The following is a 12,242-nucleotide window of genomic DNA, read 5'->3' as shown; positions in this document are numbered from 1 at the left end:
GCACCCGGACCCCGCGGGGTCACCGGCCCCGCCGAGGTTTCTGGAAAGGCCCCGGCCTGGCTGTCGCCATGGGAACCGGGGCCAAACCCTGTCGTCCCGCCTCCTCCCGGCCGATTGGACGCGGCCTCAGTCAATCCGCAAAGGGAGCGCTGTGAACGGCGGCTTGGAGAAGTCAGCGCGTGCTTCCGGTCGCACCGCTTCCGGTTCCGGGTGCCGGCGTGAGGGAGCTGAGGCGGCCGGCGCGGCGGGCAGGATGGGGCTGAGCGCGGAGGAGGCGGCGGAGCAGGAGGACCGGTTCGACGGCATGCTCCTGGCCATGGCCCAGCAGCACCAGGGCGGCGTGCGCGAGGTAGCGCCGCCAGGCCCGGCTTGGGGCGGGGGAACGTGGGGCGGGCCCGGGAGGAGCGAGCGGAGGCGGGGTGGGGGGGGCAGCGCGGCCTACCCGGGCCGGGCACGTGCGGCACCGGGGGCACGTGACCTCCGCGAGCGGCCACACCGGCCCAGGCAGCGCCCGCCCCGGGGAGCGCGAAGGGGGCGCCAATTAATTAATTAACGCGCTGCTAATGAGGCGCTGAGGAGCTCCGGGCCGCGCCCCCACCGCGGCCTCGCACCTGCCGCTCCCGGGCTGCCCGCATGTGGGTTCCCAGCCCTCGGTGAGGCCGAGGCCGCTGCCCCCACGGAGGTCTCGGATTGCGCCTGTGCCGGGTCCCAGCAAAGCAAAACACGGTGGGGGACGGTCGAGCCCCTCTGTGCCCCTTTCCCAGCACAGCCGTGCGTCACCAGCCCCCCGAGAGTTTAGGCTGTGACTGTGAAGGTGCTTGAAGTTGAACGTGGGGCCCTGCTGATCTGCAGGGGAACTGGGGCGTGTGGGAACATCCCCCACACTGACACTTTGGGGAAATAATGGTGATAATGGCTCATCCTGCTGCACTGAACCCTCTGGTTGAACTACTGACCGGACACAACTCCTGGGAGATAAAGGAGAGAGAAGCCAAGTGCGCTGGGCATATGGATTTCCCCAGGGGGGATCCCCCCAGTCTGGGGGACATTGTTTCATAACTGCTAATTCATCAGTGATAACCTGGCAGGCAGTGAGGAATTATTTTGTAAAAATAAACTGGAGGGTGAGTTTGCACACTGGGGGGTTTAGGTGGGCTGAGAAGCAAATTGGGGTGTATGGATCTGTGGGTCTAAATGCATGTGTCCATACATACATACCCAGATTTCTGCTTTGGATGGATCTGTAGAACAATGTGGGGTATCAGAGCAGGTGAGAACCTTCAAGGTGACCTAAGAATAAACTGCTTGGCCATTCTTCCTGTAAACCGCATGAATACCCCTTCTGAAAACTGGGAATCCAGGAGCTGGATCTCCATCAAAAGCACTGGCAGCAGTCCCGGGGCTGATTTCAGCGCAAGCCTGGCATGGAAACGGATGGGGAGTGCAAAGAATAAAGGCAGCTCAAGACACGTGAGATGGCTTGGAGTGATCTGGTCTCATTGCTCTTTTTCTCCCACCTCCCCTCCCTGTTTCTCCACCAGCTCGTGAACACATTCTTTAGTTTCCTGAGGCGTAAAACGGATTTTTTCACTGGTGGAGAAGACGGAGTAGCAGAGAAGGTAAAACCCCCAAATCCTCAAGCTTTTACATCTTCTAACATACACACCACCCATGTCTGTGTCACGCTAAGACTGCCTTGCCTGAACAACTCAAAACGTCAGGGTGCACTTGTGGACTGACAGCCTGTGATGCTGATTAAATATTTTGCCAAAACAAGGTAATAACAAGCTGCCCCTCTCTGAGGTGAGGCACGCGATGGTTTGTTCCAATGGTACTGGCAGTGCAGGGGCTTTTTTTTGCCACAGTGTGGCCAAAGGCTTGTTTGGAAAGCAAATCCGCCAGACACGGTGACTTAACGGTGACAGACACCGCGGTGTTGATAACCCCAGGTTACCTTGTTTGTTCAGCTCAGGAAAAGCACAAAGTCCCACGTCTCTGCCCACGTGGCTGCTCCGTTGTCTGGGGGCTGCGGTGCAAGAGCTGAAAAACTAAATTGTTTGACTATAGGGAAATAAGAACCAGAGCATTCAAACGCAAAATGAAGGTTTCTTGTTCGCGTGTGCCCGTAGAGCAGCCGTTCTCTTCCTGGACTGCTGGAACTCCACCAGCAAAGTGGGCGCTGCTGCCCTGTTAATACATTAGGGCAGATGTTAATTACTAACGCGGTGCATAACGGTCTCTGTGGCAGCTCTAAAGTGGCCAAGGCAGGGAAGGGATGGGATGGTTTCCGAATAGCAAAGATTAAGCCTGCTGTCATTTTTCTTAGACAAATCTCCCCAAATTCTTGGGGCCTGTGTGCTCCCAGGGAGTGAAACCCTGAGCAGCATTTCAGAGCTGAGCACCAGCTGGTGCTTTGGGGTGTCCTGGCTACTGTTGGTGGCTATTTCAGAGCAAATCCGTGTCTAAAAGGGGAGTGTTTGTATCCTTGGGTGGTATTGGTGAAAATGCTTTATGGTCTTTTGAAAAGGTGTGTACGTGCCGACAAGCTCAGGCGATGTAAATAGTTTGCTCATGGTGGATCATCGTGTGGTTCAGAACAGGCTGGGGGATGCACGTCTCGAATTCTGTATCCTAGGAGATGCTGGACTTGCATTGTGTAAATAAATCTCGCTTTCTGCTTTAAAACAACACAGAAAAATGTGGTGGCTGGTTACAAAACTGCAAGGTGTGGATGCCTTGAGCTGCCGTGGGAAGGTGCTGAATCCTCCACGAAGTTTCTGGGGTATCTATATCAACCATATATGTGAAAGCCCCATCTGAGAACTCTCTCCACTCTGATTCCTTTTCTCAGATTCTGCCTGTAGAGTTTCCTGGAGCAGATCTCAGTTCTCATACGTGCTGCTTTGCACAGCGCTGCCGGTGTTATCGGCCGCGGGGCGGTTGCTCTGGCTGCCCGTGTGCTCAGCTCAGCCCGGCGCACCAGAGACCTTGAGATCCAGTGTTTCTTAGTCACAATGTGAGAACTTGGAGTGAGTTTTGAAGCAAAGATTTATGTAGGAACTTGCCCCTAAGTGTAAAACACTGAGCTTTTCAGATGTTTCTCCTCTAAATCATGATGCTGAACCTCCATCTGGTGCCCAGGGAAAAGTCCGGTTGTGGGAAAGGTCAGAAGTAGCTACAAAAACTTGAGTCCAGTGTCTCTGTTCTTCCAACATGTACTGAGTTGGGCATCTGCTCATCCTGTTGGATTTGCACAGAGGCCAAATCAAATGGCGAATTTTTATTTCTCTGTTATCTCCATGGAAATCCCTGTGTAGGGAAGAGCCAGGAAGGGGCTACATTTAAATACTTGGAGTTTTCTCCTACTCTAGATTTTCAGTCAAAAGATTAGGGTGAAAATGAAGGGAAAAGTCACAACATCTGTATGATTAAACAGTGTTCTTGTGCTCTGGGTAGACAGTGGGTTGGCTTCACTTGGGTTTGAGAAAGTGGCAATTCTTTAAAACTCTTTGACATCCATTCGTGTCGTTCAGCTGATCACAGATACCTTCAACCATCACAACAAATTAGCTCAGAAGGAGCGGAAAGAGAAAAAGGCTCGACAAGAGGCGGAGCGGCGTGAAAAGGCAGAGAGAGCCGCAAAACTCGCTAAAGAAAAGCAGCAAGAGGCAAACGAGCCAAGGATTAAGGAGCTTACGGATGAGGAAGCAGAAAGGCTGGAGCTGGAGATCAACCAGGTGAGATCAATGTCTGGTGTCTGCAGGTACCATCTGGGTCATCTCCTGCCTTGGCCTGTGGAGCTGGGGTAGCAGCAAGTGGTTCGTAGAAGATCATAGAATCATTTTGGTTGGAAAAGATCCTCAAGATGGAGTCCAACCATCAACCTGCCCCGGTACTAACCCGTGTCCCTGAGAACCTCATCTCCACATCTGTTCAACCCCTCCAGGGCTGGTGACTCCAGCACTGCCCTGGGCAGCCTGTTCCAATGCCCCACAGCCCTTTGGGGAAGAAATTGTTCCTAAATCCAACCTCAGCCTCCTCTAAACCCCCCAGGTCCCTCAGTCTCCATCACACTTGTGCTCCAGCCCCTCACCAGCTCTGGTCCCTTCTCTCAACTCACTCCAGCACCTCAAGGTCTTTCTTGTCCTGAGGGGCCCAAAACTGACCCCAGGATTCGAGGTTTGGCCTCCCCAGTGCCCAGCACAGGGGAAAAATGGCTCAGACTTGTTCCTTTGCACTGTCTGCACCACCAGACTGATATGCTTCAAAATTAAATTAGCGGAGGCCAAACCATTGCATTTTCATGTGGATTCTCCCATAACTCCCTTTGCCTTTCTGCCTTTAGGAAGCTCTCCGATGGCAGCAACACCTGCTGCTCCCGTCCTCACCGTGTGCACACCAAGGGACTTTTCCACTGTCCTGTAACCCTGTTGTAGGGGCTGAAAATTCCCCATCAGTCTTGGGGTGCAGTTCTGGGTCCTGCTCTTTAATTAGAGGCCACCTAGTGTCAGATCAGCGAGTGACACCAATGGCCAACACTTGGCTGAGCGTGTTCCTTCTCTTTTTAAGCAGAAGAAGGAGTTGCAAGGACAGACGAACAGTGTCCCGGTGAAACCCTTGGCAGATGAAGGTGAATCTTTGGATTCTAACAAACAGGTAAAGCTCATCTAAGGACTTGATTTTAGGCTGAGAGAAATATGTTTCTGGACAACCATGAGAACTCCTGCGAATGTGAGGGCATGTCCCGTCTGAGTTTCTTTAAGAATAGACACTTAAAGGCTTCATTATGGGGTGTTTTTTTGATCTTATTTTTTTTGTAATTATGTTTAACGGAAACATTCATTTCAGCCTAAATTTACATGAATATCAAATACATGCAACTGACCTGAAATTCTTATAAAATCAAAGAATTGTTGATACAAGTGATATATGGAAACTTGAAAAACTTCTTTCTTTACACTTTAAATTGGGTGCTTAGGAAACAGATGATGAAGAAGAAGATGAGAAGGATAAAGGAAAAATTAAACCCAACTCTGGCAATGGAGCTGACCTTCCCAATTATAGATGGACACAGACTCTTTCAGAACTTGATGTAAGTTTTGTCTTATTGCCGGGATCTGAGGAATCTGAGATGGGGAATAAGCAGGTGCTGGTGGAGCCGATGTCCTGTATGTCGGTTTCTTGTGGAGGATCATTAATTGTACTTAACAGCAGCATTTCAATAGCTGGGGAGAGCTTGGTAGCTAAATAAAACTCCCAGAAGCTCTAGTTAACTTTGCCAAACTTCGGGTGTGTTTTAACAACACATTAAAATCAGCTTTACTTTTTTATGGTGGCTTTTTGTTGGCCAAACTTACTCTTGTATCCTCTCACCTCCTGCAGCATCCCAAATCAAATATTACTGTTCAGTCTTAGTCTGGTTAAACCGGCGCAGAAAGTCTTAGAACAGCAGCATGAGAGGGTGAGATTTCACTGCTCAGCTCCTCAGATCTGCTCTTTGTCTGGTCCAGCTGGCCGTCCCGTTCAAGGTGAACTTCAGGTTGAAGGGGAAGGATGTGGTGGTGGATGTTCAGCGACGGCGCCTCAAAGTTGGCCTGAAGGGCCATTCGCCCGTCATCGATGGCGAGCTTTTCAATGAAGTGAAGGTGGAGGAGAGCTCCTGGCTGATCGAAGATGGGAAAACCGTCACCGTGCACCTGGAGAAGGTAAAGCAGAATGAAATCAGAGTTTGATTCCAACAGCTTTTTCCTGTGATTGAGACCAGTCCAGGGAAAATTAACTATTTTTGCTTTGTCATCCTTCAGATCAACAAGATGGAATGGTGGAACAAACTGGTCTCCACAGACCCTGAAATCAACACCAAGAAAATTAATCCAGAAAACTCAAAGGTAAGAACTCCCCACGTTTTACTGAATGGGCCTTCTCAGAAATGTGCTCATACTCGGCTTCTCCTGTCTTTTTTATCGGTGTCTTCTATGTCTTTCTTTTTTTCCCAGCATAAAAGGAATACTGGGAGTACTGCTGCATATGATGCCATCGTATAACAAAATGCCCCTAAAACTTCAAATGAATGAAGCTCAATCTATAGATTAGTGTCTGTATAAGTATTTCTGCAGCCCGTGCAGACAGTGTAGCATAACTTCACTGTATTCATGTTCTCTGCAGGCGGAGATGAGACAAGTTATTCCCATTTTGACACAAGTCTTTGCTTTTAGTTGTCAGACCTGGACAGCGAAACCCGCAGTATGGTGGAGAAAATGATGTACGACCAACGACAGAAATCCATGGGCCTCCCCACATCTGATGAACAGAAGAAGCAGGACATTTTGAAAAAGTGCGTAGACCTCATTAATCCATGGGTATTTGCTTCCCAAACCCCTCTCCTCTTCCTCTTTGACACAAATACGTGAGCAGAAACCAGGTTGGCCTTCAGTCCTACCCGTGTTCACATCTGCAGTTACACAGTCAGGGCATTGTTGGGCAACTACCAGTGTCTATAAAAGGGGTAGAAAGCATAATGGGAAATTCTTGGAATAACCCTGCTCTGGAATTGTTTTAATCTGCCGATTTCAAGTCCAGAATCTGATTTCAAGTCCAGAAAGCACGTCTGGGGCTGGAGGTGCCATCTCTACTGAACTTTAACATGGTCTTGATTGTTTTCTAATCTCCCTCGATTTGGTAGCCCAGATAATGGGCGCTCCCTGCACACCTGCCACCAGACAGGTGTCTCTGAGCCAACAGCATTTTTATGTCTTTATGACCCTGTTCGGCATAAATGCCCCTTGGCAGGGAAATGATTCCTGGAGGTCCCAAGGCCGTTTGGGAAGGTGTGGAAGCAACTCCAGGTCATGCACCTTCTTCAGCAAGTGCAAACCCACATCTTATCTCGGGATTGGAAGGATTAGTGTAGCAGGCCTGACTTCTTCTCTTCCTTGGCTTATCTGCAGTGGCAGAAGCTCCACTCTGACTCATGCACTGATCACAGCATAGGGTACAACTGTTGTAGAGCAGAGACCAACTTTCGGTAGCGCCTGTTTAGCAGAACGGGAGGTCGCCCTCTCCTCCTGGCATGTCCACATCCAGGGTATCTTGTTGCAAGGTCACTTGTTCATTGCTCTGGAAGTTTTGGCTGGTAAAGAATGGAGAGGAAGTTTAGACTTTGTTCAGGCCAAAGGAGACTCGGTGACACCGCGTTGGGTCCTGATCTCCGCCACTGAAGCCCTCCTGGTGCTGAACAAGGACGCTGCTCTCACGGCACACAGATAGTGGAAAATGGAAACGCTGCGGTGGTGTTTCAGGGGAAAGACCTGCCCTTACCTGCACTTTGCGCACAAATCCTACATGTGGGGTTTTTTATACATTCTGTCCCTTGGTGAACAGGGCAGAGGAGGAAGCCAGGAGCTTCTGCCTGCACTCATCACTCAGAGCACAGTGTATTACTCTCAAAACTTTCTGATGCAGCAACCTGAGCCCAAATAGTCCTGTCCGCAGGAATTACATTTGAGGTCAGGCTGCACCTGGTCTGAAATCAGATTTCTCCGGTCACGTCCTTCACGAGTTTTCACTGTCGCAGCACTGGAGGTATCGCCCACGTCTTCAGTAATGCTTCAGCGAACAAATTTGAGCTTAAATCACAATCAGCCCTCACAATCTCCCCTCTGCCCCAGAATCAGTGTCATAGCTGCTACGTGCCTGTCCAAGAGGCAACAGTTAAAGGGTGTGTGTTTGATAATTAATCAGTCCCGTGTGGCTGGACTTGCTGACCCTGATGGCTGGAAGGATTGCTGATACCCCTGACCTGAGGAAAAGTGTGTGTAGCATGGGGAGTGTGTCCCGAGGAGCTCGAGAACAGTCCCTGCTCTGAAGCAAACCTGACAGTGCAGGAAGCAGGGACACCTCACACCCCAAGATGCGCCATTCTGGGGCTCCTGCTGACTCGTACCCAAGCTCTTGTCCTTGTTTTCCTTGCAGGTTCATGGAGCAGCATCCAGAAATGGACTTTTCAAAGGCTAAATTCAACTGAGCCCTCCCCTTCTCCCCCCTGGTTCAGCCAGCCCATGGAATGGGGCAGGATACCTGTTGCTGGATACCCCCCACCTTGGGCAAGTACCACTTCCAGTGTCCCCCCCGAGCTCACTGCGGAGGTGGCTCCACCAAGTCATCCTGGGTTGTCTGGTGTCACACGGGGCCACAGAAGCGCCTTCCAGCAGCTCCCGTTAGAGACAACTGCAACACTTCCCAAAGGGCAGACAGGAGAGGAGGGCTTACAGCAACAAGAGTGTTAGAAAGAGCCAGGTTGGGGAGGTTTTGGTGCCTACTCTTAATGTACATCTCAGCTTCACCTCCTGGTTCCACTCTTTACCACTTCAGTTTGGCAGCAGGTACTCTTGAATTTTTACTCTCTTCCCCTCGGCTTTCCTGCTCTCCTGTGAAAACAAGGGCCAGTTTATAAAATAACTCTCCTTCTGCCTCCTTGGGAAGGGAAAACACCAGTCTGAAAATCCAGCTGTTGCTCCTCCTTGCTCTTGCTTTTTTTCTCGCTAGAAGTGGAACAGACTGAGCCCCGCAGGGCTTGGGGGGGTTGTCCTGCTGTCCTGGGGCAATGGGGAGGCTGAGGGTGGGGAGAGGAGCGGGGGGGGCTTTGGGGGTGCTGTCCTTGCTGGGAGTGTCTCCCGCCTCTTTTCCAAGAGCCTCTGTCCCTGCTGACTACTGACAGGCGTCGCTGCTGTCTCTCCCGAGTCCCGCTGACAAGTGGCGTTTCTCTGCATGTCCGTATCTTTGTTAAAACTGCAGTGCAACATAAAGGAAAAAAAAAAAGAAGAGAGTGGTGTATTTCCAGGTCAGAGCATGTGGTTTCCCCCACAGAAGGGACCTGCCTGCCTGGGGGGGCTGGGAAGGTGCAGCACCTGTGGATGAGGGTGCTGGGGGGGCTGTGGGCTGGGACTTGGGGGTCATGCTCTCTGCAGCTGCCTGTAAAGAGCGTTTGGGCTCCCTGCTCTGCTCTGGTGTTCGCTCCCAGGCTAAGGAGAGGCTTGGAGCTGCGTGTCTTGCTCAGGACAGTTTAAACACTCGGGAAGGAGCGAGGCGCGTTGCTCCAGGCTCCATCTCCACGTAGCAGCGCGTGACTGCGCTGAGGAAACCACCCTTGCCCCAGTCTCCTTAACAAAGAGCTGACAATGAAAGTGTCATGAAAGGCTGTGCCATTGGCTAGACAACCAATAGTAGGACAAGGGGCAGTGGGTGCAAACTGGAACACAGGAGGTTCCGCTTAAATATGAGAAGAAACTTGTTGGGGGTGAGGGTGGCAGAGCCTGGCCCAGGCTGCCCAGGGGGGTTGTGGAGTCTCCTTCTGTGCAGACATTCCAACCCGCCTGGACACCTTCCTGTGTAACCTCATCTGGGTGTTCCTGCTCCATGGGGCGATTGCACTGGGTGAGCTTTCCAGGGCCCTTCAACCCCTCACATTCTGTCATTCCTGTCAGTCCCTTACAGGCCCCCCCAGAGCCCCGCCGCTCTGGTTCATGTCCCAAAACATTTCCACCTCCTACCAGAGGGAGCGGGCACAAATGGCTGAAAAACCTGTGTGGGCAAAGTCCAGCTTGGCATTGCACCTGGCCTGTTTGGTTTTTATCATTTTATTTTTAATAGTAGGACATTGTTTGCATTTAAGTCTCCTGGTTTTATGGGGTCAAAAACCAGCACCCACCCAGCTGAGCAGTGACCTTGGGATGAGAAAGGACCTGGATCAGGGCAGCTGCCTCTGCTCTGGCTCCTCCTGCCTGTTCATCTTCCAGCTCACCCTGCACACGCTTTCCTGGCTCTGCTTTGGCCCTGATAACACAACAGGGTCTCCTGTTCATGAAAAAAAAGCCAGATTGAGGGGTGACTCATTTCTGGGGATCAATATGGAAAGGGGCAGTGTCAGGAGGATGGAGCCAGGCTCTTCTGGTGACAACCAGGGACAGGACAAGGGGCAATGGGTGCAAACTGGAACACAGGAGGTTCCACTTGAATATGAGAAGCAACTTGTTGGGGTGAGGGTGTCAGAGCCTGGCCCAGGCTGCCCAGGGGGGTTGTGGAGTCTCCTTCTGTGCAGACATTCCAACCCGCCTGGACACCTTCCTGTGTAACCTCATCTGGGTGTTCCTCCTCCATGGGGGGATTGCACTGGGTGAGCTTTCCAGGTCCCTTCAACCCCTCACATTCTGGGTGCTGTGAAACAGGAGATGTTGTGTTCTGCACCTGCAGCAGGATCCGTGGCCCTCGCCAGCCGCTCCTGAGGATCAAGCACAGACCGTGTGGTTAACGCACCACCCCAGCCCAACCCGTACCTTTGTTATTTCCCTGTTACCGCCTCAGCCCTGTCACCAACACCAGAAACCCCCATTCTGCCCCAATCCGATCGCTGGCGTCTGCCTGGATCCGGCAGCAGCTGCAGGATCAGCGGGTCCATGTTCCACAGCCTTGTGCTGCCCGTTCAAAGCGCAGAGATCCCTCGGTGTTGCCAAAACCCAACTCTTGGGGCTGGTTTTGTTCTCAGCCCCCATTGGGTTGTGGCTTTAGCAGCCATGGCAGCCGTGGGGGTAGCGACAACTGTGAAACTCCTGATTGTTCCAGTGCAGAGCTGGTTGGTGTCACTCAGGAGGCAGCTGGGCAGCAGCTGAGAGAAAACACAGTTAAGACAGAGAAAAGGCAGCGGCAGGAACCCCAGAGGAAGCCAGGGGAGATTTTCAGGGGGTGAAGGATGGTTGTTTTGCCTTCCAGGCAGGTGAAGGGAAAACAAACAGCCCCACAGCTCCAAACGGCGCCAGGTGAATGCCCCGGGCTGTGTTTGTGAATGTGGCTGATCCCAGCGCTACCCCTGGACTTCAACCCCCCGGCCAGCGGAACAGAAGGTGTTTCTCCTGCTGGCCTTGTCCTCTGCAAACATCCAGCTGCCACCGGCTTTCCCTGGCCTCAAGGTGAATCATAAACACCCTTTTGCTTCCAAAAAGCAGTTTCCCCTGCACTAAACCAGGGCAGGGCACGGGCCCAGCACCTGCACAGGTGGATTAAAGAATGCAAAGCCACACTTGGTCTGAGTTACTGGGGACCATGGACTGTGGCCTCATGCCCACAGCAGGTAAACCGAACCCTACAAAAACATCCTTGTGGTGACTCCCAGCAGGTGTTTCCCTGCCCAAGGGCCACGCAGGAGGGTGGCAGGTGGGGAATGTCCCTTTCAGGTCACCTGGAGAAGCCGTTTTGGTGCTGCCACCCGCCGGAGTCACAGCGGCCAGCACAGCCCAGAGCTCCCGCACCTGCCTGCTGGGCCCGTTCTCGCGTCCTTAAAATACAGAACCTTGAAGGCGCCCGGGCCCTGCGGAGAGCTTTCCATAGGGTCAAAGTTTCCCCTGGTCTTTTCCTACCAGCAGCTCCTAGCTTAGCTTTTATTAATGAATATCGCAGCTCAGACCATTTGGGAACTGGCCCAGACTGCAGGGCTGCTTTGGAAAGAGCAATGAAACAGCAAAACCCCAAAGAGTGAAGCGGACGCACCGGGGATTTCACATTATTGCTTTGAGAAGAAGCCACAGCTCCTGTTGTAAAGAATTAGGGTCAATCCATCTGCTTTCTAACTCCTAAGCCACACCACAATAAATAATTGAGTAGATCAGGGTGTGGAAGATGAATTTCTTTAACACTCAAAGCCTGGTGCATCCGTTCCCAGCAGAATTACTGTTTGTCCTCAACCCGAACCCAGGGAACCCCGGCACTGCAGAACTCGGATCCCACCCAAGTCACTGCACTAAAGGGCTTGTGGCGCAGCGAGGACTCGGACACCGTGAGGCTCTGGGGAGTCTCCTGGCAAGACCAAGCCAAATAAAACTCAAACGGCGTCTTTGGGAAAAGCGGAGTGCTGAGTCAGGCTGCTAGAAGGAAGTACCTGCGCAAAAAGAGCCTGTTTGCACGCAGGCGGGCGGGTAAAGCGCTCTGGTGTTTGTAAGATCCCCACCTGGGCAACCGAGTCTCTGCCAGGTCACTCAGCACTAGCTCAGCGCAAAACCCACACCAGCAACAGCCCAGAGCTCGAGCGGGAGCAAACGCCACCTTCAGCACACAAAAACCCCTGTGGATTCATTCCTTGTGAGCGAGGAAACCCACAGCCATGTAGGAAACAGCAGCAGAGTTGCTGAGCACAGGACTGACAGCACAGATCGACTCATCAACGTTTTAAATGCAAAGTGTTCAGATCTTTCCAG

The 12,242-nt window shown here is 52.1% G+C and overlaps 1 protein-coding gene across 4 annotated transcripts; it reads left to right on the top strand.

Moving 5' to 3' along the window:
• The first annotated feature begins 200 nt into the window (after nucleotides 1-200).
• Nucleotides 201-11,742, top strand: NUDC (nuclear distribution C, dynein complex regulator). 4 transcript variants are annotated; one of them, XR_013923153.1, is made up of 11 exons: nucleotides 201-349; nucleotides 1,542-1,619; nucleotides 3,534-3,737; nucleotides 4,570-4,656; nucleotides 4,979-5,092; nucleotides 5,511-5,705; nucleotides 5,805-5,888; nucleotides 6,216-6,334; nucleotides 7,972-8,106; nucleotides 10,769-10,961; nucleotides 11,711-11,742. XR_013923153.1 is itself a non-coding variant. In XM_080357787.1 (9 exons), the coding sequence occupies exons 1-9, from the start codon at nucleotides 254-256 to the stop codon at nucleotides 8,021-8,023; spliced, it is 1,026 nt and encodes a 341-aa protein (XP_080213913.1). In that variant the 5' UTR covers nucleotides 201-253; the 3' UTR covers nucleotides 8,024-8,595. The 4 variants fall into 4 exon arrangements, 3 of the variants coding, with proteins under 3 accessions (XP_080213913.1, XP_080213912.1, XP_080213914.1); XM_080357787.1 differs by lacking the exons at nucleotides 10,769-10,961; nucleotides 11,711-11,742 and having other exon boundaries at nucleotides 4,573-4,656; nucleotides 7,972-8,595; XM_080357786.1 differs by lacking the exons at nucleotides 10,769-10,961; nucleotides 11,711-11,742 and having other exon boundaries at nucleotides 7,972-8,595.
• Nucleotides 11,743-12,242: the final 500 nt, after the last annotated feature.

The sequence above is a fragment of the Nesoenas mayeri genome (assembly GCF_963082525.1).
Source record: "Nesoenas mayeri genome assembly, chromosome: 21".
NCBI classification, from domain to species: Eukaryota; Metazoa; Chordata; class Aves; order Columbiformes; family Columbidae; genus Nesoenas; species Nesoenas mayeri.
Note: the sequence above shows the minus strand (reverse complement) of the source record. Positions and strands in the feature narration are given on the sequence as shown.

Coding starts and splice junctions, on each gene's coding strand:
- NUDC (XM_080357786.1), top strand. CDS start 254: ATGGGGCTGAGCGCGGAGGAGGCGGCGGAGCAGGAGGACCGGTTCGAC. Junction 5,093..5,510: donor AGACTCTTTCAGAACTTGAT/GTAAGTTTTGTC, acceptor TGTCTGGTCCAG/CTGGCCGTCCCGTTCAAGGT. Junction 5,889..6,215: donor TTAATCCAGAAAACTCAAAG/GTAAGAACTCCC, acceptor CTTTGCTTTTAG/TTGTCAGACCTGGACAGCGA.